The sequence below is a fragment of the Diadema setosum genome, chromosome 19, assembly GCF_964275005.1.
Source record: "Diadema setosum chromosome 19, eeDiaSeto1, whole genome shotgun sequence".
Taxonomy (NCBI): Eukaryota; Metazoa; Echinodermata; class Echinoidea; order Diadematoida; family Diadematidae; genus Diadema; species Diadema setosum.
This window is the reverse complement of record NC_092703.1, coordinates 20,177,956-20,205,788: the sequence shown is the minus strand read 5'-3', so window position 1 is coordinate 20,205,788 and position 27,833 is coordinate 20,177,956. Positions and strand designations below refer to the sequence as shown.

The 27,833-nt window shown below is 37.4% G+C and overlaps 1 protein-coding gene across 1 annotated transcript; it reads right to left on the bottom strand.

Annotated features, from left to right (window-relative positions):
* Window positions 1–1,179: 1,179 nt before the first annotated feature.
* On the bottom strand, window positions 1,180–18,638 carry LOC140242865 (coiled-coil domain-containing protein 60-like). Its single transcript, XM_072322611.1, has 16 exons — window positions 18,418–18,638; window positions 17,317–17,489; window positions 15,993–16,062; window positions 15,151–15,278; window positions 14,503–14,553; window positions 13,708–13,932; window positions 12,432–12,542; window positions 11,657–11,768; window positions 7,678–7,867; window positions 7,075–7,141; window positions 6,396–6,471; window positions 5,593–5,693; window positions 3,806–3,949; window positions 3,065–3,223; window positions 2,054–2,243; window positions 1,180–1,513 (listed from the first exon to the last, which is right to left on the bottom strand). Exons 1-16 carry the CDS (start codon window positions 18,529–18,531, stop codon window positions 1,403–1,405), a joined length of 2,022 nt encoding a protein of 673 aa, XP_072178712.1. The 5' UTR covers window positions 18,532–18,638; the 3' UTR covers window positions 1,180–1,402.
* Between the last annotated feature and the right edge of the window lie 9,195 nt (window positions 18,639–27,833).

The following is a 27,833-nucleotide window of genomic DNA, read 5'->3' as shown; positions in this document are numbered from 1 at the left end:
CTCATTGCATAGCTATGACGGTTCATGTTTAAAATCAGACTGTGATGGTAAAGAGAATTTGTCTTGCATGTAAGCTAATTAAAAATGAACAAATATTAAAGGTATTGAAGCATTCTTGGTCAACTTTCTTTAATTGCATAAAAGAATTCTTCATGAAGCTGTAACCAATTACTAATCACCCTTGAAACTTTTTAATTGCATCCAAACAGTAAAAAAACTAGAAGCACATGGTAAGTTGGATTACAGTATTAAAAAAATATGTCATGTTTTGCAATAATTTTTTTTCTTTCTTAGTTTAGGCCTACCTAACATCTATCATTTTCTGCCGTGAAATATATGTGCAAATCTTGTCAATGTCTTAGAGACAAATATTTGCAGTACTGAAGTAATGTAAGGCATATATTGCATGTGAGTCAATAGTGATTATAAGGCAGTTATCAAGGTGACTACATATTTTTATCATTGTATAACAAAAGGTTTAATATTAGTAAAATACCACAGATGTTCATCACTGTGGCACTGATACTCCACTGCATAATATGTCTCTGAATTTGAGTTTTCTAATCTTCTCTGCACAGTTTGAGTGCACACAATGTTTTTAAAGGGGCATAGTCCCGGTAGTGTAGATGGCACTGTTGATGATACTGCCGATCATCGTTAGCGTTGATACAAAGATTACCGAAGTTGAGCTGTAATCAAGAGTAAAGTGCGTAGGTGTTGCTAAATAACGTTGCCTTTGTTGTCTTCTTTGCGCATCGCGCAGTCTGTAGTAATGCCAGGGTGCGTGCATATGTGCTTGTTATTGTGACATCACAAAAGAAGTTTGCTAAAGCTGTCATCCCCCTCAGCCGATTCATGAGCCGAACTGTGATCGGACCACTGACTACACTGAATCGGACTTCTTCGGACTCGGGAAAGTGGGCCAAAGCGTAAGCGCCAAAGAGAAGTCGATAGCGTAGGTCTCTGTAGGAAACTTGCGCCGTGTGCCCGCATACGCATTTGACTAAAACACCGGGACCATGCACCTTTAAGATATCTTACGCATGGATTTAAATCTTTTCTTTTGAAGCTCACTTCTGTGTCAAATATATGTGAGTGTCCATATTCTACAGAAGTAAATAAGAAGCACTGAATATTTTTCTCTACCCATAATATCACAAGTTGGCCTTCCAGAAACTGTTTGATGCTAGTTGTCATCCAAAAGAAACTTTGGATAACCCTGAAGCCCTGTATTTGGTCCACATCTTGATCTCTTACAAGGTGATAATATGCACACACAAAAATGAAGGCGCAAGGTCCAGAAATGGATACAATCTGGTGGCAAGTACACATTAAGAGCATGTTAGGTATGATCTTGCATCCTTGAGTGATGCTAGAGCCCGCTTTGCCAATTTGAGGAGCATCACATGGTGGCTGGCGGAGCACTCTTTGATCTCAAGACGTTGGGCATCTCAGCGTGATACCAAGCCTCAAACTCCTCCACCGACATCCCCACCACTTTCTCCCGCACAAACTGTCATGGAGAACAAAGATAATATCAAAAAGATTTATAGAGTGGGCAGATTATTCTCTGGTGTCTGAACTTACAACAGAAATGTTAATGCATTACACTAGGCCTATAATTTTAATAAAACAGACAATGTCTGAAATCTGAAATACATCCCTGAAAAGATACAACCCTCAGCCTCGGATTTTTGGCAAACAGGGGATTTTTGTTCCTGTCTAGATTGCTTTGTGCATGAAATTTTACATGTTGAATTTTAGCTCAAACTACTAGTATGAGCAAACTACAAAGTATTCTCAAACTCTCTGTTTGGTGTTCAGGTGTATGGCATATTTGGCCCTGTCTCCAATCCCCCCCCCCCCCCCCCCCCGAAAAAAAAAGTCCAAAAGTCCTTTAATTTTGTTTTGTTTTGTTTGGCAATTGATTGTATTGCGCTTAAGCCATTTTTTTTTTTCCTTTTCCTTTTTTTTTTTTTTTTTGCTTGTCAGCTGACCTTTACGGAATTCCTGGATCCGCCCCTGCATTTAGCCATCACAATCTCCCTCTCACCTCAATCGCTGCACTGATATCAGGGGAACAGAGCTCCCAGTGCCTCAGGCTAGACAGGACGTTGAGGAATTTCTGTGGAGTGGCCTTCCGACTCTCGATCTTGCCGAGACTCTGGAGCTTAGTCAAGATGGCCGAGCAGGCCAGGTCGTCGTTGATGTCGGCTGGTAGGTTGCGGACCAGCTCCTGGTACCTGCGTGCCCATGTTATGAACAAAACATTCAACCGTTTATATCCCCCTTTGGAAAAGGAAACTGAAATAACCTGTCTCTGACGTATATTCAACAGAGTACAGGGTAAAAGATTTGTAACCGACTAGATTATCTAAAAATTATTATGGCAGAAATTATTCTGCCCTACACGTTTCAAGCTTTGCTGATAACACAATGATTTTTTTTTCTCATTCTGCTTTCAAATGTATGTTTATACATTTGGTAGTGGATTTAATTTTTGTAAATGTTTGATTTGAAATAGATAATGTGATATTGGAAATAAAATTGGAATTGAAATGAATAAGCAGAGTATAAGAATTTTCATTGAGATTGGACATAAGAAAGTTAAATTTGTGTGATTTTATTCCATTCAATAAAGTTAGCTGGAACATATGGGTGGATTTTCATGTGAAATTGACATCAAGTTGCCTGGCAAACACAATGGAGGGTTTTCTTTACCATTTGGCACAAATGTTGTGAAACTAAATTGTTCATGAGTAGAGAGTATCAAATCCCCCTAATCTCTATTTTGTCACCAAGGCCTTCCTGTGGGATTGTATGGTGGCACATTAACCCGTTGAGGATGGGCTGATTTTACTACAACACACATTTCCCATAGACACCTGCCCGAGTATACTCGGGACTTGTCTTCAATGGGTTAAGACATACGAGCAGTCTTGCTAATCTACAAATGGGTCAAAGTTTGGATGGATTACTAAAAGCTGATGGAAAATCTTGGCAAGTTAAGCTAAGCACCACGGCGCATACAAAGGGTTAAAGATGAGATGATTGGCCTGCCTACCATTTGCTCTCATCCTCCAGCTTCTTCTTCCTCTTGTTCTCCTCAGCGAGGAGCTCCTCCTTGTCTTGGCCTGCATCCTTGAGGAGCATCAGCTGGGAACCAATGTGCATGTTGGTCCGGATGGCTCGGAATTTGCTCTCGCTCCGGGTCAACCGCTTCCTGTATGGTGGAAATAAAAGAACCATTTCAGAATTCACTTTCTTCCACATAATACACAGTTCAAATTTGTCCTTTGGATAAACATCAACAGGCATATCTACTTTAGTTTTTTTTTGCTTTCTCCAGTCTTTTATGTCTATATTCTTATACAAAACCAACCCAACAACATCAAACTGTGTTTACATCATACAGCTATCACCCTTGTAAGCATACCATGATGTATATAACAGATGCTGTAAGGTAAAGAAAAAGGCACCAAGTTGTATAGATGCCATGTTCTAGGCTATTCAAGAGAGAAGGTAAAGACTTCTCAGTTTGAAAATGACAGCATAATTAGTATATAGGTTGCACAGATAAAATCTGTGGGGGGGGGGGGGGGTGGTTAGCAACTGTTATATGCATGTGCTCATTAAAATATATATATATATATATTTTAACTATTCTTCAAGTCTCATATTTGTATTTGTTCTCTCTTCAAGATTCATTGGTAACTTTCTTCCTAATGTATAAATACTCTTTCTGTGAATTGTGAGTTTGGAAAAAAATCAATCTCCAGTCATGTAAGATGAAGCAGCAACTTACTTTTCCATAGCTTCAAGCTTGTCATGTAGATTTAGCGCCTGATCCTCTGTGACATCAGCAAACTGGGTCCTGAGTTCAGCAGACAGGTAGGCATGCTTGCGGCTTGGAAAGATTGGCTTGAATTCTTGGCTCCTGGTGGGTGCACTGGTAGATGGATGAGGATGGGAGAGAAGGGGTTAAGAGTGATTAGTTTGTTATAAAGCTCATTATTCAATAGTCTACATAAACACTGGTCAGTGATTGGTCACAGTTCCATCACATGACTAATGCAAAGAAGATCAAAATCAAAACATTGTTAGTAGTAATGTCACTCTGTGTAAAGTTATTCAAACAAATACTGCCCATGAAAATAATGAAAATACTTTTTATGTACATGTGGGTTTTGTTCTTCTATAGGGGCCTATATGAATCACTAGGGTAAGCGGTAGCATATGGGCACAGAACTATAACAAGCCGATTAAACAAAAAATATATGCCCCAAAAGCACACAAAAAATAATTACGATATGACTTGTATGTGTATGAATTATGTCTCTGTAGGTTTTGTTCTACTATCCATAAATCATCAAGTAAAACACATACACACAGACTTAGAGATTACTTGTGTGCATAAACATGTAAATGCACAAACACATATAAATGCATAATTGATCAATAGCACTGCTACTAAACTTTGTTAGTGTTTAAACAGAAGCCTCCAGAATCTGAAAGTATGGCCAAGAAAGTCATAAATTATGCATCTACATGCACACATAACAAACTAACAAGAAGCCACACAACGTACACACACACACACACACACACACACACACACACACACACAAACACAAAGGAGACATATTACATGGACACAAATATGCATAAAAGCAGATACAGGGAAACTCAAAATACATTGACTGCTGTGGTTGCTATAACTGCATAACAACAAATTAGCATTACAATGAAACAAAGCTGAGAAACCTTTCAAATGCAACCACTTTGAAAATAAACAGTAATGAAGTGACTTAGATGGTTTCGATTCACTCAATGACAGAACAAGGATGGAAGAAAGGGTTCAGAGTGAAGAAGAAATATGAGAGTATACAAACTTTAACCTGTTCCATACTAAATTCTGAAATCCCCTCAGACTTAATATACAGGCCACCAGGTTCCCATATGGAACGATTCATACTCATTGCCTGCCATTGTTTGACACACAATTGCCTGCCCCTGACTCGTAAATCAGCGCAGGTGTCCGGTAATGGGCTCATCACGGCTGAATGCACTTGAACAATTGACCCCTTATTAAAGAACACTGTTACTTTGTGGTCCTCACTGGGGGGAAACCCCCATGTACCCCCTTTAAAAGCACTTCCTGTTTATACCATTGAGTTAGGATTACTGATGCATAATACCAGAACCAATGCAAGAAAGTCTGTTGTATGATCCAAAGTGTGTCTCAACATTACTAAACAAAAATGGAAAAAGAAATGAAGTGCTCGACAAATTTGGAATGATAGACTTTGATCAGACTTCAGTGCTCATAGGTAAGGCAAGTCTTATGTTGGCCTAGGGCAATTCAATATCATTTTCCCAATACCATTTACTCATTTGAGCAAACTCCAAAGCTTGTGTTTGAATATGTGCATATAGAAAGGGAAAGAATTTACTGCAATCAAGAAGACACAAAAGATGCCCTTCATGGATCACAGTGGGGGGTGATTTTTTTGTATCCACCAACAAAAAGAACGAATAAAGAGAAAAGAAGAGAAATGAAGGTCTATTTATACTGAAGAGGCAAGCTCTCACCTTTTGGTCCTGTGGAGTTTTCTATTGGTGGAAGCCACCCATGTGCTCACTTGCTTCTCCCTTGGCCTCTGCTGCTTGTCTTTCTCCTCCAGATCTTGTTTCTATGGAAACCCAGAAAGAAAACAATCCACTCTCAGAAGCAAATTGAGAAAAGAGCATAAAATCCTACTTCTCATTTACTGGTTAAATGTTGTAAAAGGTGATGTGCATAAAATGAAGGATCGCCAAGCTGTGAAACTTTGAGTCGCGTCTTGTTGGTGGTAAACATACAATCATAGTCATAATTGGATGGAATTCTTGCATGGCAAGCAAACACTTTGATTGACAACCCTGCTATTGTTTCTCTGCATTTTTCTTGTGATCTTTCTATTTTTTTTTTTTTTTGGGGGGGGGGTGGGGTATAAAACCACAAATATTGAAGGAAAGGAGGGAAGGAACAAGCAGAAGAGGGAGATATATAGAAAGATACATAGATAGATAGATAGATAGATAGATAGATAGACAGATAGATAGATAGATAGATAGATAGATAGATAGATAGATAGATAGACAGACAGATAGATAGATAGACAGACAGATAGATAGATAGATAGATAGATAGATAGATATAGAGAGACAGATAGATAGATAGACAGACAGATAGACAGACAGACAGACAGATAGATTGATAGATAGATAGACAGAGGAATGGGGAGAAAAATATATTTGGGAAAGAGAATCGAGAAAGAACATGAGAAAGGGAGGGGAGGTTGCGTCACTGATGGCAGAAGAAACATAACAACCGCTAGGTGTCCAAAACTCACCGATAACTTGTTTCCAACAGACCCGCTATGCTTTGTTGAGGGAGTTCCAGAACGGTCACTTAGTACTGAAGGAGATCTGTGTTGGTTAGAGACACAAAGAGATATGAAATATACTGTAAGACTGATCTACCACATACATGATACCATGATAAACCCATGTAAGTTGTTCCTTCAGTTTTACCTGTTCATATAAGATAGGATTCATATTTGTAGATGGACATATTTTTGATACAACTGTATTTGTTGAAATAGTAAGAGCATGTGTGAATAATAAACACTTGAATGTCTAAAAGTGCCCAAAACATCTCTTAGTTTGTTTTGATGTTGTTGTTGTGTTTTTGTTTTTGTTTTTGTTTTTTTTTTTACTTAACATGGGCACGATTTCAAATGTACGTAGCATAAGCTGAGCGTAATATCTGTAACATTATTAATTCAGAGTCTTTTATCACACTCTGCTAGGAACATATTCAATGATCCATGATACAAGATTAGAAAAAAAAGATAATCAAATATATTTCATTGTCCAAATCATCCGAATTATCAATTGCGCTAAAATACCCTAGTATTTGCCACTGAAATGAAGCTGAATATTGAGGGGTATCTTGAGCAGTTAGAACTACGAAGTTTTGCACAAATGCTGTATGTGAAGTGTCGAAGGTATGGTGTAACTTTCACTCGCCTGTGTTTTGGAGTATCATGTTCCTCTTGTCTGCCTAAAACAGAAACACTGTCTGGAAGATCTCCACCTGAATAAAAGATGTGAAGGATGAAGTATACAGTCAGAAAATCGAACTAACTCAAAGATTATATCAAGTATACATTTCATTACCACTAAATATGATGACCAACTTGTCTACATGATTAAAAACACAGAATGGTGGTGCTAGCAATATTTACAATAGTGAAATTCTTTAAGCAGATGACCCTTCTTCTTCTTCCAGTCTGGTACAGTCCGCCGCTGGCGTATTATCGCACTTCGAGAATAGTATAAATCCACAAATTTTCACGGTACATTAATTTTGCATATTTCGTGTCACTTTTGGCTAATGCCAATGCTAAAACAAGCAAAAATATCTTAACAATTTTCTCTGCAAATTTTGAATTGGTTGGCAATTGTGCAGCATGAATTCAAGAATGCATGAATGCATTCTTGTGCCACTCAACCTGAAATATTAATTGCGTGAAATATTGATGTTTACAATAGTCTTGTATTCATCACGATACGAATTTGCCATCAGAAAAATTTCAGTCATTTTTGTCCCACAAGAGGCTTGCTACTAACCCTTGTCAGCGCCAGCCTCCAGAAAGGAGCTGGTGTTGTCATCGTTCTTGGGCGAGGCTGGGGGCTCGACGGAGCTCTGGCCCATGACGGACACGGGCCGGTTGAAGCTGCTCGCCGAGAGACGCCGCACTGTCCGACTGAAGCTGGAGTTCTGGGTGGCCAGGAACCCTCTGGTGTGTGTGCGTGATTTCTGTGAAATGGGAGACATTGTGGGTGGAGGATAAACTAGTGCACTGTATGCCAATACCACAAGACGTGTGAGAGAAAGATTTATATTTGTGACATTTTTATGCATTTTCTTGATACTGTTCTACTGCTGTGAAATCATGAATAGTTGGAGAAGTCCCATTTATATGGTGCATTACTTGAAATTAATCAAAACTTTCGACAAATTTTATGATTTTTTAACAGATTGTTGGCAAATCTGAGCTACGGACTGAAGCACCATTTTAAGGATCTTAGCTTGCACCTTGAATCCCACCCACTGCACAAGAAATGTGGAGATTATTTTGGTGTGGCATGAGATCTTTTTGGGAATTCAAAATGACAAGTAAACAGACTTGAGAATATCAGACTCATTTTCGTGCTACACAACATCACAAACATTGTTTCATAAGAGGAGTCATATGAATATGGTAAAAAAACAACATGAACACAATGTGCATGGTATACTTAATATCCAATGATTTTCAGCAAATGCCGAATGAGATATCTCAACATCACTCAACTATTCAACAACCCTCAACATGTTTTGAAAAAGAAGTTTTTATGGTTAATTCCACAGGTCAATAATATGCACATGGTGAAACTGAAACACACTGAAAATGAAGAGTGCTATATCAATCAATCTAACATCACAGGTGTTATGAAACATGACACTGTACTTGAAAACTCACAACAGCAAAAAACATGTTCAACTTTTACCATCCTTGATGAACATCTAGAAATCATGTTTCCAGCCTCAAGTACAGCTTTATTTCCTTGAAGGTTCTTTTTTATGAAGATTTTTGATTTCTTTACAGTAAGCTGATCAAAGCAAAGAGAAAACAAGTTAGCTCTTAAGATTATTATTATTATTATTGCTTTTAATATCATTGAGTTAGACCCATTTTCCAGTAAAACACTGTCATCAGCTTTGGAAAAAGACTGAAAACAAGAAGATTGTCTCTGGCACCAATGGGAGGTAGACCCTAAAAATTCAAAATGTGCAAAGGTTGAAATTATTCTCCTCATGACAAGGCTTTTTTGAATTAGTCTGTTCCTGATGTGTGACAAGAACACCCCTACCACATTGTATCAATGCCATTTCACACAATCACACTACAAGCATGTAAGGTAACAATGTTGCCCCTGACAAAACCAAATGCAAATTATGCATACGTAATGAGTCTGGACATAAATCTTAGATGATTTGGAAGTCACAGTGTTGATTACAGCTACACTGTAATGTAAACCAAGTGTCAATGATTTAAATATGTTATTACAAAATCTGATACATCACAGGTGTAATGAATACATTGTACAGAGGATTGCATTTATCGTGCTAATATCTACACTTGTACATTACCACCTAATAATTTTGTTTGTTTCTGTCAAAATAATGTTATTAGGAAAAATGCACTGGTTAGATATTGTATGCTTATTTGTGTTTAACCTGTTGAGGATGAGTTCCAAGTATGCTCGGTATGGGAATTGCATGTTTTAACAAAATTGGTCCATCCTCAATTGGTTAAGTACTGCATATAACATATTCCTTCATTTACTATATTCAATGCACTGTGCAGGCTTACATGCACCTCAGGTAAGATGAAAATGAAAATGAATGAAAATATTTGATTACTCTGTAGGAAGGCCCCTGAGAAATCCTTCGATAGTAGACTGAATACATGTCCTTGTGGTTCTTATCAAGAGACCAAAAGCAATTCTGATTTTGTAACAACAATTAGTGGCCTAACCAGCTTCAAAGACATCAGCCATAATGACATGCATCATCATTATCATTAGAATCATTATCGACATTCTTAAAATTACTGCTACTATCACTAGTATACTCTATGACTGTTACTATTACTATTACTATTACTATTACTATTACTACTTCTTCTACTACTGATGTGGCTGATGTTACCCTAATACCACTACTACTGCTACTACTATTGATGGTGGTGCTGGTGGTGGTGCTGCTACATGTACTTACACTACTACTATGAATTACTGCTACTATCAATAACAACAAGCAATGCTGTTATCCTCACTTTTTTATTAGAAAATTACATGAACATCCAATGTAAAATTATAAAAAAGACAATGTTTAAAAGTTTGGTGCATTTTGCACACTGTGCATGGTTGTTAGTCACTGCACTCTAAATATTGGATGAAATGTGTTACCTGGAACAAACTGGGCAAACCAGCCTATATATCAAGGGAATAATAAGTCATCATCATGAATTAAAAACACAAGGACATAAAGTTTGGGCTTATAAATGATGTAACCAAGCAATACCATTGGATATGATATGCCGAATACATGAAATTATTATATAATGATGGGAAAAAAGTGATGCAATGGTACAATTTGAATCATATATTATGCAACTACAATCTATTTGTTGTGAAAGATAGAATAAGTTCACTTTGATTACTGTTATACCACAATAATATATTTAAAGGGATACACATATGTGGTTATGATTACTATATTAGTCATAATTATACATGTCAGCTGGGATATAAGATGATTACCAGGTGGGTACGTAAAATGTATATAAGTGCATGATAATGCCCTCCTGGAAGGTGTTGCATTGCTCTTTTGCTGTGACAATTTCACCATCATAGAGCTTCTGAGCTAGAATTGAAACATACATGTATGGAAGCATGTTGTGTTTGCATGATAAAGAAATGTATGCACTTTGGATTCAATGGATTACAGCATGATTATTATAACTGTGCAAAAACTCAAGTGTCAAGTGAACAATGGTTTAATGTTTGATAATAACTGATTATATTTTGAGAGTACAACAAACATATTAAAGTGTAGTCATACTTGTTCACTTCCCCTTTTCCCCTGGTTACCGAACATGATTGCAAAGAAAAGAGATACAAACGTTTATGATATGATTGGCATGCATTTGTGCCTACCATGATTGATACTTGCATGGTAGAGTTATAAATAGCAGAAGTGATTTTGAACCGAGGTAATTAAAACATACTTTGAATGTATGAATGATTAGTAACTAATGAAAGTCTGATCATTTTTACAATGCTTATTAAAAGTTTTAATCATCATCAGCAGTGATAACTGACCCTTTCAGTAACCCATTCAAATTCTATGCATGCTTTGTCAACAAAATTGCCCTCGACAACCACAAAGCTTGCCATAGGTTTGCCCAATCTGGTAACAACCAAGTGAATTCCTGCCTGAGGAACCAAAAACCGGAGTGAGCAGGTGAATGAAATGCTTAGTAGGTTGTAGGAAAAGAAACATTCATGAATTGTAATATAATACAGAAATAACCCATTGACAGCGAAGTTCTGAACCAGGTTTCGTTTCTCTATTTCTTTTATTCAGACATTCAGTCTTTCTGTTGTTGTTATTTTAAAGATCGAAAGAAGAGAGAGAGAGAGAAATGGGGCCCTATACAAATAATTTGCCCCAGACAGCACTTATAACATCTTAAAGAGATATAAACAAGAATATTAAATGCATACCAAGTCTCCTCGAGGGAGCTCATATCGTCTCCACGAGGGAGCTCTTTCTCTCTGTACTACAAATAATTACACATCAACACATCAGAGTTAAATTCTATAATTTTTGTCCCAATCTAATCCAAAGAGGTCACATTTTCTCATGCAATAATATGAATTAAACAACAATCTTTATTGGCCTTGTTAGCAGTGACAGTTACATCTTTATAAGTGCTGAACATGCATGTCTGCCTTTAGTCTTAGTTTCCATAGCAACAGAGTTCAAATGACTTACCAGGTGACCAGCACCCTCTCCAGTGATGAAGGCATTCCACCTCGTATCGAGATTTTTGTCTTTCCTCAACTTTTGCACCGTCGTCTTGCAAAACGTCTTCTGCTCCAGAGATCTGACATGCAGAAACAAGTGAAGATGATAATATGGTCACATACTGGCAATTTGTACAATTCTTGGACTTAGGTACACATTTTTTTTAGTCTTTCCTCAACTTCTACAGGGTTGCTAGGCATATGGTTTGTTGTTGTAAACACATGAAGGGTATAATAATGTTTGTATAGGTACAGAATGCTTTGTTTACTATTCTTTAAAAAACACATTTTGTTGCCATGCTATGGTTAATTCGAAGTATAACTTGCTATGCAAACTTGATTAGAGATTCTGCTTTAGAGGATAATAAATTGACATGATTAAAATGCACTTTGCATGGAACAGAATTGCATGATTATACGCAAAAAGAAATACATTCAACTTATACTTTGGAAAAACACAACATGCGAAAATACATTGTATTGCTAATGGACAGTCACCTCCTCATACATGAAAATATCTGTTCATGACAATAACAGTTTTTATAGTATCAAGCAGATGTAATTGTTCCAAACATTTTACATCATATTTGATATAACTGGTATTTTATGTCACTGCTTCTATATATGTTAAAAAATGACAAGACATCTATTAGAACTGTTAATCATGATTAAAGAATACAACACATCACACAGTCCAGGAAGCAAAACCTCAGGAGGGGAAAAAAAAGAGGAAGGCAACACACCTATACTTGATGTTCCAACATTTGCTAATTGGTTCCATGGCTGCTGGAGGCTCTATCGTCATGGCTTCTAGGATCCAGTTGACTGCACACATCTGGCGGAAGATAGCTCTCCTGGTGGATGAGAAACAACAAAGGAGGAAACCAGCTTGAGCACCTACTGTAGGAGGATGACACATACAATAATGATCCCAACTTCTGTGCTGGGCCTCTATGCAATCAAAAGATTCTGATTGATCACTAGCCAAAAAATGGAAATGTAAGTTTTCAGCATTTTTTTTTCTTTTTGCAGAAAAAATTGCTTGGTTGATGATCATCATTTATAATATGTCCTGCAGAATTTGCATTTAGATGTTTATATTCATCTTCATACTGATATACCGGGTGTCCCAAAAAAAGCGGAACGGTGGATTTTCAGTATCTTGCATTTTAAAAGTGATATATTTTTTCATATCACTAGAGAGAGCATCTTTCGCAGAAGACGATACCAAAACCATTAAATTTGGTTCAGCACTTTTTATTCTACGCCAATTTCTGTAAATACTGTCATTTTCAAATTTCGCCAGATCTTTGCGACTTATGAGATAATAATTTGAGCGCGACACGCGATCCATACGGTGAACATTGTGTAAGCTCGGTGATCCATGTCAACAAACGATACAGCTTTCACAATTGGCGCGGGCAGGAAAAAAAAAACAGTGTGTGTGTGTCTGTGTGCGCGCCCAATGTGAAAGCTGTATCTTTTGTTGACATGGATCAACGAGCTTACACAATTCACCGTATGGGACGCTCGTCGCACCCAAATTATTATCTCATAATCCGGCGAAATTTGAAAATAACTGCATTTACAGAAATTGGCGTAGAATAAAAAGTACTGAACCAAATTTAATGATTTTGGTATCATTGTCCTTTGCGGAAGATGCTCTTTCTAATGACGTCAAAAAAGTATAACTTTTAGAACGCAAGGTACTGAAAATCCACCGTTCCGCTTTTTTTGGGACACCCGGTATATCATGAACAGATTTTTCTACTCTAGTTAGGCCTACATGTAATTTAGTATGTATAACATATTTCTTTGGTATCTCTCATTTTCCTTGCTTTCTCTTTCTTTTCAAAATAAAACTTATCATTATATTATTGTATTTCCATAGTCATTCTCGGTATGTTAGTGTGCAGTATACCACAACAATATGTCATCTGTATCTATAGGACCATCAATTCATATATCACACACTGAACGTTTGTGCAGACTGTAAAGTGCCTGTTACTTATTTCTTACTTGTCTGATTCATCACTCTCAGGATCAATGTTGATGTTGGAGTGACATGGGGTGTAAGGGCGCGGCGGCTCGGCCAGTCTCTTGCTCCGCCTCCTCTTGTTTGGGGAGGATGCTATGCTCAAGATGGACTTGGAGGATGCCATCGTCATGGCAGTGGGTGGTGGGGCGTGGTCTGCAGAGGATGGCTGATCCTCCTGGCTCTCTGGCTGGGTGGATGGGGTATCACTGTAGGCAAGAGGGAGCAGCAAAAATGTTGGTAGTGTTCATCAGAGGGCCAGCAAAAAAAAAAAAAAAATGCCTAATACATTTCTTACAACACTCCAGACCTATGATATCAAAAGTAATATATAATACCTATATAATACCACACTCAAAGTATGACTGAATAAACTCATTCTAGCACTGATCACATTACAAGCATATGTCATTCACTTTTAAGTTACATAAGTTACTTGATCCAAATTTCTATATTTCACTAAAAAGTGTGACAGACTGAAAGAATTCAAAGACAAAACCAAAACAGAAAAGTTTACTCTATATTGTAATTTGGAATATATCTTTCGTACAGATAAAATAACTATTTCAAAAGAGTACTGTAATACTAATAATATACTGCATAGATACAAGCATAGAAATCTTCAAAAAGGGCAGTTTGGATGTCATGGAGCTGCACACACTGTGGGTAATTGTTGAATTTATGCCCGCAGTTTTAACCAATCAGAATTGAGGATTCTTCAAATGAGGTATACAATTACATATATCATTTTCTGCTGAATTTCACACATTAGTACTTACAACTGGAATGTCACTTCTTTTCTGCTCTCTGGTCTTTGTGTCATGTACAGACTGCAGGATGAAAAAGAATTGAAAAGTTTAGAATGTATTGCCTAGAACATTACATGTATTCTTTCCTAATTCACAGTAATAAAGAAACAAAAAACTCTCTTCCTTTTGTTTTATGATGGAGCGCAATATACAACAATACAAAAGACAAAATGAAAAAGAAGCAACAGAGCTGTGATAACAAATCCCTATGGCTATAAACATGTAACTGCATAAAAGAAACAGTATTGTATTATATTGCTTCTATATTGTGATGTCTACTTCCATTTGTTTCAAGTTTCAAGTTTCTTTATTTCACCAAGCAAAGAAGATATAAAAACAAACAAACAAACACATACAACAACATTAGAATACAATTACAAAAATATCAGTTAAACAGTGTAAAAGGAATTGCTATGGTAGGCAGCAGCCAGAAAGGAAATGTCCCTTATTTTCAGCTGACCAATGAGGAATAAATAGTAAGGTTACAATCTTGATGTCTTGCAGATCTACAAACAGCATGTAAAATGCATAGCTAAATTAAGCATAATTCTATGATTTTGTCAGAATAAAAGTGTAGTGTCAGTATCCCTGGGTCTGAATGGGTCAGGTCATCTTTACCTGAGACTTTCTTCTTTCTCTAGCTCCTCATCCGTCTCGCCCTCATCGGATACCTCCACCACGGCTGGCTGCCACTCAGTCTTCCTCTGCTGCTCCTTTCGTAGCCTTTCGTTGTGTTCGGCATTTACCTACATAACAAGCAAATTGGTTCCACGAATTAACAGTTTCATATACCACACTTGACATCTCAAACATGCACATTGTGTCATACACATACACTTATGTATAGAACTTCCAATTCACAATATTATTGAATTTATCTATCAATTCCCAATATATAGACTTGTACTTATTTGGCCATTTAACAAACTTAGATCAGCTAAAATGAAAAAGAAAATAAAAGTAACTCACTTTTGTTTAAAGAAACGACCTCTGTGCAAATTTTTTATTTTTAAAAGCAACATGCAACAAAATCTACACCCTGTAAGATTTTGGTACAATATGTTGAACTATCTGTTCTCTGGTATATTATGATGTAATATACTGTCAGCCTATGAGTCTAGTACATGTAGTATTGAATGATGCTATGAAATGTCTACCTTTGAACCATTGACACATGCATTGTATAAACTCTGGAAGCCCCATTTGAGATGATAATCACCACACGATTGCCAACATAAAAACCCTCACACTCCCTCATACTTGTACCAAAGGTCAGTGTCAAGTAGTAATTGTGGGATGACCTTCTGGAAGCGGTTATGATGTAAAGAGAAAAGTACATGATTACATTACAATGTCTCATGGTCTTTTTATCAGAAAATACACTTGTCAGAATACAATATAAATTGTCTGAAATCAAGAGGAAGACTATTCATGTCATAAAATGAAATTTCTTAACTTACCCTTGTTTCTTCCTGCTCCCTTATCATAGTAAAGACACCATGTCCCAACTTCGCCAGTTTGACCATTACCCTGGACAGAAAAAGAAAATACATATTTATCATATATTGTACATTGTATACCAGTAATATGAAAAAGGAAAATATATGTGACCCGCTACAACAAAATGATCCTAAAGTCGGGCGAGGTCGATTATTTGAAAATTGCATGACACAATTCCCTAATCTTTCTGCTTTAAATTGATGTATAACACGCTTTATAGAAATAATCGGCTGCGGAGATATCGATGTTTAAAAGAGAGCATGTCAAGACGTCTGGGAAATCACTGTTTTGAGAAAAGCGCCCTAAAAGTTCTCCTTGCGACGCAATCACAATCAAGAGACACGCAAGTCAGTATTCACCTCCGGACAATAGAAGTTAAGCCCTAGCAACCCCCGAAATGCTCATTCAAACGCAGTGTCGGCGGTCTCCTCACCGACCAATCAGTGACAAGGATGTCAGGAGAAGCGGCTAGGCATAGCACACCCCGCCCGCACGCACCAGTCGACTGGGCAGTGTGCGAGCTTCACGCTTCGGTTAGCGGCAAGCAGCAAACTGACCAATGAGATCACTCTGGTCGTTGTTAGGGGCGGAGCCTATGTGTGGCGCTCAATCCAAATGTTCGAACCAGTTTCTGCTTCGGTGAAACGCCAAAAAAACATGGCCCAGAAAAACGCTATTTTTTGGTCTTTCCTTTCATCATTTTGCTTCAAAATTTCGACAGATGATAGAAGACATGTTAGACTCTAATAATATGTCAAATTCAGAAAATCGTAAGTTTTGACCAATTTTGATGCTCTAACTTCAAACTCGATTTTCACGGCTTCGACCGTGCGCGACTTTAGGACCATTTTGTTGTAGCGGGTCACATATAGTAGATAGAGACCTTAGAGGAATAGACAGATAGTGACACCACTTGCCTAAATTTGTCACTATCTTGAACCACATCAAACACTGATTAGGCCAAACAACGAGCAAAATATTAAATCCATGAAAAACATTAGCAGGGCTCAATACTAAATCTTTTCTGTGGTGGCCTGTTTGGGCCATTAAAATCTTTGAATTTAAAAATTTAGTGGCCTGGAAAAGAAACGAAAATCTGGCCCGCAATAATGGGAAACATAAAAATCAATTTTAATTCTAGCTGCCAAATTAGGCCACCATAAGATAGCCTTTTTGAAAATTTGGTGCCCCAACATGAATTTTTAGTGACTCTGGCCACCGGGCCACGTGGCAAATATCAAGCCTTGATTAGACATACAGTGTAGCTGGTTCTGTGAGGCATACCTCCCTGTAGAAACCTCTTTGTTGAGGGACTTGTGGTTCTTGTTGTTCCGTCGGATGACAAACTTGTAAGGCTTGGGTCTGTCGGGGTCCTCCTCCGCACCCTTGTCCTTCCCATCTTTGTCTTTGTCTTCCCCATCCTCGTCGGATGGCTTGAGGGGCTCATCGGCAGCGGTCTGAGTGGAAGAGAGGAAACAGATGAGATGAAGCATTTAAAAAACCCTGAACTAATGTTTGTGACAGCAGCCCAGTATAGCTGGAATATATATATATATATATAGACCTGTATGCACTGTTTACACTTTATTGAAATTGTTTTTAGTATACACAAATGCAAATACACTGGAACTGAAAAGAAAGAAGATAAGTCACAGCTGAAATACATGTACATTGTACAATGTATCTCCAGGGGTACATCATATACCGTACGTTGTATAGAGAAATGTTCAAATATTGTCAACAGCGACATATGGTGTAGTGTAGAAAGAAGAGATATTAAAAACTCCCCATCTTTCTGTTCTGAAAGCAATACAAAATAGAACATTATTATTTGAAATTTAAGAATAACAACTTTTTAAACTCAGTATAAGAGAGATGAGAGGTTATCTAAATTTCACATATGTCACATTGGATGTTGCATGACATACATGTATGATTGAACTCAATCATATATATATATGTATATTTTTTTTTTGGGGGGGGGGGGAGGTGGGAAGAGTTCTTAAAGAATATAACTCAAACTACTGTAAGTATATGGAATTATGCTGCAAAATTATTTGTCAGATTTTCAATTGACATATATACTGTTTACATGTAAATCTTGCTATCGATCTCATGCACCAATATGTCACTATCTATTATTGGAGACATACCAAACTCTGTTTCAAAACTCTGCGGAAATATTTATTATGGGATCATACCAAACTCTGTTTTAAAATCTCGGTGGAAATACAATATAAAAATATCAAAATGAAATAAACAAAACGAAACACATCATCACAATTTAAACATCCAATAGCTTAGTTTAAATATCCATCAGGAAAAGTGAAGAAGTATGAATGAGGATGCAAATATGTATTACACTGAAGTGTTTAATACACTCACTTCTTGAAGCTGCCCCAGAGCAGACAAAATGAGCTGCTTCTCGTCAAGTTCCAGTGGGCCTCCCAGCAACTCGTAGGGCTTGTAGTTGACTGACTTGTAGCCCTGTTCATTCATCTGCTTGGTTCTTCTGGCGTAATTATCCAGGAAAACTTGTTCCCTGTTTGGCGAAGCGCAGTTGTAGTGGCTGTCGGACCGAGCGAGTATACGAAGGCCCTGGTGAGATTTCAGAGGCAGCGGCCGGGTCTGTATGCAGGCAGAGTCGTCTTTGCCCGCGGGAGCGCTGGAGAAGGCGGCATGGGAGCGAGCGACGTCGAGCATGGCTTGGTGGGATTTGATGGGTGCGCTCTTTCCAGCGTTCCGATGTTCGTACCCCTTGACCGGCATACTTTTGGTGTGCATTATCGATTTCATAGGTAAAAAAAAAATAATTCCAGACAATGTTACCCGACGATAACTTCACGGCGATGCATGACAAATATTATGACATGACATGTTCCGTGACCGCGAACAGCTACAGGACACCGAGCGAAAAGTTTGTTGGCTCACACCAATTTCATTGTACTGTTCACTGCTTCGGATATATAGACGAAGCAAATAGAATGATCATTCTTGCATAAAAAAGTCCAATAAAAACTCCTGAATTTGTAAGTATATGAAAATATGATACCCACAACTTGTTTCACAATTGCGAAACACCAGAAGGTTGGAAAAAGTCCAAACGAAGAGTTATTCCAAAGTTACCTGTCCCGTATCCAGATGAATAGTCATAAACTTGTGAACACTCGCTGGTGCTACTCTGTTCGCACGTTATTTGCCGATACCAGTACCAGCGGACAAGTGTAATGGCTGCGCAGTGTGTACAGAGATCTCTTACAACAACTGTACTCCATTTGTAAGAAAACAAGTTTTTGCAATTATAAATAAATAAAACTAAAATACTCAGCAGTACCAAAACCTAAAATTGGATGAGAATATGTTTATTATTGTTTACGAATAAACAAGGATAATCATAATGGAATAAGAGATATAAATTACATTATTTGTTTCAATCTCAGTGTACAGAAAAAGGGAGGGTGTGCGCTTGTACTAACAGCCAATTATATACCGCTGCTCTGTAGTTGCTACGCTACCGTAGTAAACTATTGTTCGCCTAATGTCTCGGGGCAGTAATTCTTCGGCAAACGAGCTACCGCGCTGTTAAGTGTTTAACATAGTTCTAGAGTACCAGTCCTAGCTAATTCACCTTAGAACATACCCTACGGGCTTCATCAACTCGGATACAAGAAACCCAAGAATTACGGAGACAATTGTAATATTTGTTTTACAAGGAGCTCTCTAGCAAAACGTAACTATTTGCCCTTTTTTGTACAAACACTACGGGAATTTGAAGACGGGTATAGCGTAGGCATAAAATCTGAACCCGTGCCTTATCTAGGTTCGTGCAATGATGTACAACAGGCGAGAACGCTGTAGGATGATGTTGATGACAAACCTTGTGTTACTGGAATCAGTCTGCAAGTGTTTGTTTTATCATCGATCCAAGGACATTCTCCATCGACGTGAGATATATTAGGCCAGGAAGAAGTGTCTGAACAATGGCTTCGAACAACAACTCAAGAAAGAACTAACGGCATATATTATTCAAAAGAGCAATGCAAGGAACGATGCTGAAGATATCACTTCACAAACTTCATCTCAACACTTGCCTCCACCCCCTTTATTCATTGTGCTCAACAGTATTTCTCCTGTATAGTGTTATAGCTTGAAGAAGCCACCAAATATGATGAAGACATTGTAAGAAAAAAAAAAGAATTAAGGACAACGTGCGTGGTTATTTTTTCTCGAGGATTAAGTGAAATAACTATCACGCCTGCAATAATGACAATCTGTCAAGCAGATAGCATGAGTAGGTCTTTATACAATTTTCACACACGTGCCTAACTTTAAGACAATTCTAGTAATCATATATTTCCAACGTAAGCTAGTAAAGATGTAAGGGAGTTTATATAATCAATGCTGGAAACAACAACGATAATGTCATAAAAATAACTGAATAATGAGGATAATGTCACACATATTGCTATCGATCATATTGCTATACAATTATAAGAAAAATAGAAGCCTAACATAAATGACCGACGTTACCTCTTCACATCATTATGTCACTGTAACTTTACTCTGAAAACGTGAATTGAGAAAAAAAACCCCAACAAATAGCAGACAATTTAGATACTCAGAAGTAAGTCTGCATGCGCTATGAATATTGTGAACACCTATTTTTGTTGTTTTTTTTTTTACCTAGGGGCGCCCTACTACTATTACTACTACTACTACTACTACTACTACTACTACTACTACTACTACTACTACTACTACTAATACTACTACCTTCTTTCGTTCTTGTTTCTTCAATAACTTTGTACAGTCATTATTGTTACACTACCGTGTACAGTGTAATAATTGTACAGAGGAAGACAATTGATAAGAACTCATACCACAAAAATATAATAGTAGGTCCAATAGCGATGAGCAAGACAGCGATTAAAGTAATTTACATAAAACTATTGTATGCTGTTAGAATATGCAAAATATCGTGCATTATCATGCCGTCCCCTCTAATAGAGAAAAAAACACCCTTTCCCTCGGATAGGATATAAGATCGTGGTCCCTTGTGTGTCTGAGTCACAACCCATGCACGTAAAAGATCCCGGTTCATTCATTCATTGCAAAGAGCATGCAGGGTGCATAGTGGAGTGGTCAGCCCAAAGTACTCAAAACACTGGACCCCAGGGAAGACCAGCTAGTGCAGCTAGCCGAATATGGGCTATCCAGCTATCTTTTCAGATGGAAATGAAAACAAACTAACTGATACTGGTGTATGCAGTGATCGCGATTTCTGAAATTATTTTGATAAAAACAATGATTTCTTTATAAATTCGATCATGTGCAAAGTTAATCATTTTAAATGACGAATCAATGTGCATGATTTGTGAAGTGATTTATTAATATGTACCATGCAGAAACAATAAATGAAATGAAATAGAATGAAATGGAAGACAAGGATATAGAAAATAGACAGAAAGGAAACATAATTTAGAGACTAGGAAAATAAGGAAAAGTAACCATAAAGGATGGGGGGGGGGAAGGAGGAAGACAAAAAAAAAAAAAAGACAAACCACCATTATGCGATTCTAAAAGTGTGGATGATGGAAAATAGGTGAGCATAATTCTTTCATTTCACACTTATCATTATGTGACAACCCAGTGCGATGGTGGTGATTTTTGACGCAGAGTTTCGCATGAACCCGTTGGCTTTTGTAAATCTTGGTGTCTGTTCGCGAATTCGAGACAGAGCCCTCTTTTGACGAAAAACCACACAGTAAATCGTGAACGGCGCCGACGACAAGATCGCACGCCAAAAAAAAAAAAAAAAAAAAAAAAAAAAAATCACGCTGTAAGCCCTTTCGAAGATTTATACAATGATAAATGTTTGATATAAGGTAACTATTCTTGCTAATGCACGATATGTATTATACACAGAGAGATGGTGTGAACAGTAATCTTTATAACAAAGATGGTAATAATGATTATAATTTTGATGGACATTATTGTTATATTCATGATAGCCATCACAGTTTTTGTTATCGTGGTTTTGTGAGCAAGTTGAAAAATTTACATTATTTCTCTTCATCAAAAAGAAGAAGATAGGGTTTACAGTACAGGGAAAATCAAGACATAGAGGAAGGTCATTGTCACTGAAGCATAGGATCCTATATCAGTTTGTTTTGTTGTTGCTGTTTTGTTTACATAGTGGTTTCCAGAACTCCGCTGCAACTTATACTTGTTATTTGAACTGCTGGCAGTTTAGTAGTAGGGGGCCTATAAATTGTTTTGCATCAGTCTTAATGTAAATATACATAGATGAACATTCATGCGTAATAAAGTATGTTCCCACACTTAAACGGATATAATGATTTATTTATATCAACCTCCCTCCCTTTCTCTCCTTTTCTTTAATGTATAAAATATAAACTTATATGGATATATTTCTTTTCCTTTCCCCATAGCTCCCCCTCTCTCTCTCCCACTGTCCAAAGAGGGAGAAAAATGTATTCAGGTTGGGTTTTTTTCTCGCGTTCTGGAAACACCTTATCCTGTCGAACCTCAAGAAAGTGAGGTCACGATCACTTGATGATAAAACGCTTTATAGATGAGTAACTAATGAGGTAGATGTAACTAGAGTTATAGGCACTTTATAGGGTCAAATAAAGACTTTCCCAACCTTTCCCCAGCTTGTTTTTGTTGTACGTCACCGATCGAATTTCATAATAGTTCTCATGCTATAGATACATACACTCGTGGATGACATTGGACACAGATCTATATGTGTAGTACAAGGACAACGTTCAATGTAACTTTTCAAACGTCCACACTCTTTATAGTGGAAGTGCGATGTACACTAGATAGAAATCATTATTTTTCTCCTCTCGCGCACCGTGAGATACTTCTCCTATCATGGTATTCACATCATTACGCTGCCTGCACGGTAACGAAGGAACACAAGCCCCATCTGGAAAAGGAGTTTCGACAACCAGGTCATTTCTCGTGTGCCCTTGGCTCTCACGAACGAGGTAATCGGTATCTCGCTTCCCTCGTATACCCGAAACCCTGCCCTCGTCGTCCGCTTATTTTGCGCGGAATTACGTTGATGCTGTCGTTTCATATTGGGCTGTTGCAATAACATTTCAGGCGCGATGGACAAAGAATGTATTTGTTCTTGTTTTGGCGCGCTCTATCTATGTCTGGAGCGGATCTGAAAAAAGTATATACACAGGTGTTTATGTCATACCATCGCGTCGAAAACAAAGCGAGGATTCAGATCTCCCACCATTCCATCAGCACGTAATGAATATCTTCTGAATCCCACCTGCTTCGCACTCTCACATCTAGATACAACGTGTCAACCCCTGTGGTTACCATGGCAACTTAAAAGATTCATAATGATGTTACCACCAGCTTTTTTTACACTCCTCCTTCCCTTGGCCATGAATTTTTTCCTACCTGGAAGAAATAACCCTATGCGAGTGATCATTAGCCTCGGATAACTAACGACAAAAAATGCCACCCTGATAATTACCCGTTTAGAAAACAAATAAGAAAAGCGTTTTCGGACAATTTTCCTACAACAACTTACACACCAAGGAAACTGATTTTCCCTGAGGATAAAGTTTATCTCGGATTGTAACAGGTAAAAGAAGAAAAGGCTGCTATGAGAATAATAATTTCTCGCTGGTTATCTGTCTATGAATGAGTTTTCAGTTTTAAATTAATCCTACGATAAAAAAAAAAAAACCACACAAATCAAAATTTTCAAGGAGTCATTGGGCACGGATGTCAGTATGGACCCTGCCTGGTGCCATAAGTCAAGTTTTCAGAAACTGGACAAGCTTGAATTATAGGAAGAAGACGTAGAGAAAAAAGTCAATCACAATATGAGCTGGTTTTGGTTCAGAGTTAGTTATTTCTTGATAGTTTTAAGACCCAAATAAAGAACCCTCACGTCCAAGACATTGTGCTATTGGCGGAGTGTTGTTGGCGCATATGAGACATGGTCTCTTGTAAATCTGCCTGACTTGTACATTGATTATTATAACGGCATGAACGGTGTCCAGAAGTTCGCACGGACATTCCCAGCGTCAGATATAATGTATGTGATACTTTAACAAGCGGTATAACACGAATGTCATGTCATCTCGATTCGGTGCCAAGAATGAGTCATACTATGGCATGTTTGCTTGGTTTTTTTTTTTTTTTCGTGTGACCCCACGAACAACGTGACAGATTGTCGGGGATGTATGGAGCCAACGACGGAACAGCAAGTCAGCTGATGAACTGATTATTACAGATTGCGAACTACTCATGACGAGGTTTTCCATGTTTATTTTCTTGGTTTACACTGACGAACTGGTGTTGTCTAAATACCAAAAGACAAGGTTATCACGCAACATTTAGTTTTCCGACTTTTCGTCGTTAGCCACTTGTAATTCTCGACGCAATTATCTCCCAGGACTAGCTAAACGATGAGCTGGCACGAACTCATCGCGCAGAAGCGATAACATTGTTTATACAAGTTCACCTCTCAGGTCTATTCACTCAAAGTGTCAAAAGTATCGTACAGGATAATACCTGTCTTTGGGAATGTTAGGAATCATTACCATGTACCCCATCACTCTTTCTCCACAATATGCAGATAATAAATCACTAATCAGGATTCTGCGTACATTTTCAGTCATAATTATGCTCGGACTTTGCCTTTACTCGTAGAGATCTCTGAATGTGCATGTCCTCTGCGGCTCAAAGGCAGGCGCTCACATAATGGGTTTGTGACATTCACACATGTTCAAACCATGGACTCGTCCAATGCCTCTTTCATGATTAATGACGTATAGGCCCATTCAGCTGTCTATATTAGGGCATTAGTGGTCAATAACAACGATTTACAGGTTTATATAGGTTAAGAAAAATTGTACAACCGTCTGAGAAAAAACAGTGCTTACATTGCAGAGGCGACAAGAGATGCATAAACGTATGATGACCATATAAATATCCTTTTTATCATGAAAATCTTCATGGCGAAAGAAGTATGCAAAAATCCCACAACATGTTCCATCCGCCCTTCACCAAAAGTGGACCGACATGATCATTTCGACAATGATTTAGGAACTTACAGATATGGATTCGTGATGAATCTAACTGGGCCTGATGTGCATTTTGCGGAAACAAAAACAGCCCTACCGGGTTTATGGAGGCATTTTGGAAAATGAAGATGATATACGAAAGAATCTTGTTTTTCGGAAAGCTGATGAAACACGAGAAAATCAAGAATTAATCAACATTTTGTATTAGTCATAAATTTACTAGTAAATAAAATGAAGTAAATTGTAGCTGTATCGTCTCAAAGGTTGTTATAGTCTAAGCTTGAAATGGTAGTTTACTGATGTGATGTGCTACATGACCTATCATCAACTTATAAACCTCGCAGGAACAGATGGGTAGACGACTCATTCTGTGAGAAGCACGGAGGTACAATACATTAGCCAAAGATATCCTGTCCCCTGAAGCCACTGTGTGCCCTTTTAGCTGTCTCGTTCGGTTCCACAGCACACGTCTTGACGCATTTCCTCTTTGTTACTCCAAATCCCAAGATCTTGAGAGTTGATGTAGAATGACGGAACAGCGCGCACTTTGGAAAAAGTCTTCGTTATTTCGCTTAAAGATCCCGGATGTGGTTTGCTCGCGCGCTTTTGCAAACTCCGCAATCTGAGAGGACATTCGTTATCTTCTGTCATCGAGTGCCTTAATAACTGTGATTCTAAGCAGCCAATCAAATTTGTCTTTACAGCAAATCAAGAGTTCATATATGATTTCTTCACCCGTGTTAATTGCGTCCATGTCTAGTGGGTAAACCACCGCATCTCGAGAATTAAAAGAGAATTAGACGGGAACGTTGCTTTGGTTTATTACACCAAGGAGCTCCAAAAGTTCCTTGATTATACTGACCGTGAAATGACGTGATTTGCTAAATGATTTACTAGTGTGCAGTTTTCCTTGTGTATATTTTCAGTGCGTTTAATAAACGAGGAAATTTGTTGATCAATTCGGCTACCTCAGAGCAAAAGATCAGCATTTTGTTTTAACGCGAATCTGAAAAAAAAAAGGAAAAAGAAAGTAATTGAACATGTAAATATTTGGAAGTCATCAAGCACGGTATTCTGGGGTGACCTCGAAATGGCTATCTTAGCCACGTGACCATGGATGCTGATAAGGTTGAGAGTTCGCTCTGCCTCCTTCACAACAGGCCAGTATACATACAATACATGATTCGCGTCAAATTTACATGAGCGCTCTCTTCGGGATTATCTGTTGTGGCATCACGTTAGATATCTCTATCTATTTATAGCGACATGTATGATTTGAGCAGATAAATAACATATTACTGAATAATTCAAAAAAAAAAAAAACAAAAAAAAAAAAACCCGAGATTTCCTGACAAACTTAATGACATCTTATAGCGAATGAGAACTGCACAGCGACCCCGCATCCGCAAGAGCAGCACGATCATTTCGAGGCGCCTGATGACTCATTTACAGAAACACTTCCTCGACAAAGATCAACTTGAGCTTGCCAAACTTTTGACAGCTATAACACTCTTGTTTCTCTGGTTTTATTTTCCCACCGGATTTATAATCTCACAAAGTGGCTTATTTGAAAGGATAAAAAGATAGTACAAGTGACAGTGACATGTATACAGACACGTAATACTCGCTACCTGTATTTTAGAAATAAGCTAATTTCTGTTCATGTACTTTCATATCTGTGAGGTATTAAATCAAGATTGGTTTCTGAATAGCCTGGTCATAGAGATTTGTGCTAGGTTCGCTACATGGGGTCAAGCCTGTGATGCAAGACACGAATTCCTCCTGACTGAGTGCATTATACACTGTAGTTCAATCACTTCATTAGTTGCTTTGTTGAAAACACTCACAAAACACACACACGGACATCTAGTGATGTCACAGCCACGTCATCATCAGATGCATTGACACGATCAGAGTTAGAGTGCACTTATATATATATATATATATATATATATATATATATATATATATATATGTATGTATTTAAACAAAGAAAGGGAAAACTGACCAGAAACAAATGATAAACAGTGAAAACTTTGAGCGAAGAAAAAGAAAAGAAAAGAATCACTTTGAGAAAAAAAAATCCCGATGAAAACTCATTTTCTTTCCTCAAAGTTGTCACTATATACATTATATATAAAACGAAGAATCAAGAAATAAACTGGCAATGCATTTTTTTTTTTTTTTTTGCCGCTAAAGAATGAGTTTATTCGACTCGAATTTTCGGTGGCCTCCACCTTCTTCAGGAGTCACACATGAAGAAGGTGGAGTCGAATAAACTCATTCTTTATTGGGATAAAAATGCATTACCAGTTTATTTATTGATTCTTTGTTATATTGGAGCCAATACGTGAATTCTCAACATGTTTATACAGCTGTATATATATATATATATATATATATATATATATATATATATATATATATATATATATATAGCGAAGAATCAAGAAATAAACTAGTAATGCATTATTTCGCCAATAAGAATGAGTTTATTGAACAACTCAAATTTTCGGTGGCCTCCACCTTCTTCAGGAGTCTATATATATATATATATATATATATATATATATATATATGTATATATATGTATATATATATATTTATGTATACATATGTATATATGTATATATATATGTATACATATGTATATATATATACATATATATATATATACATATATATATATACATATATATATATATATATATATATATA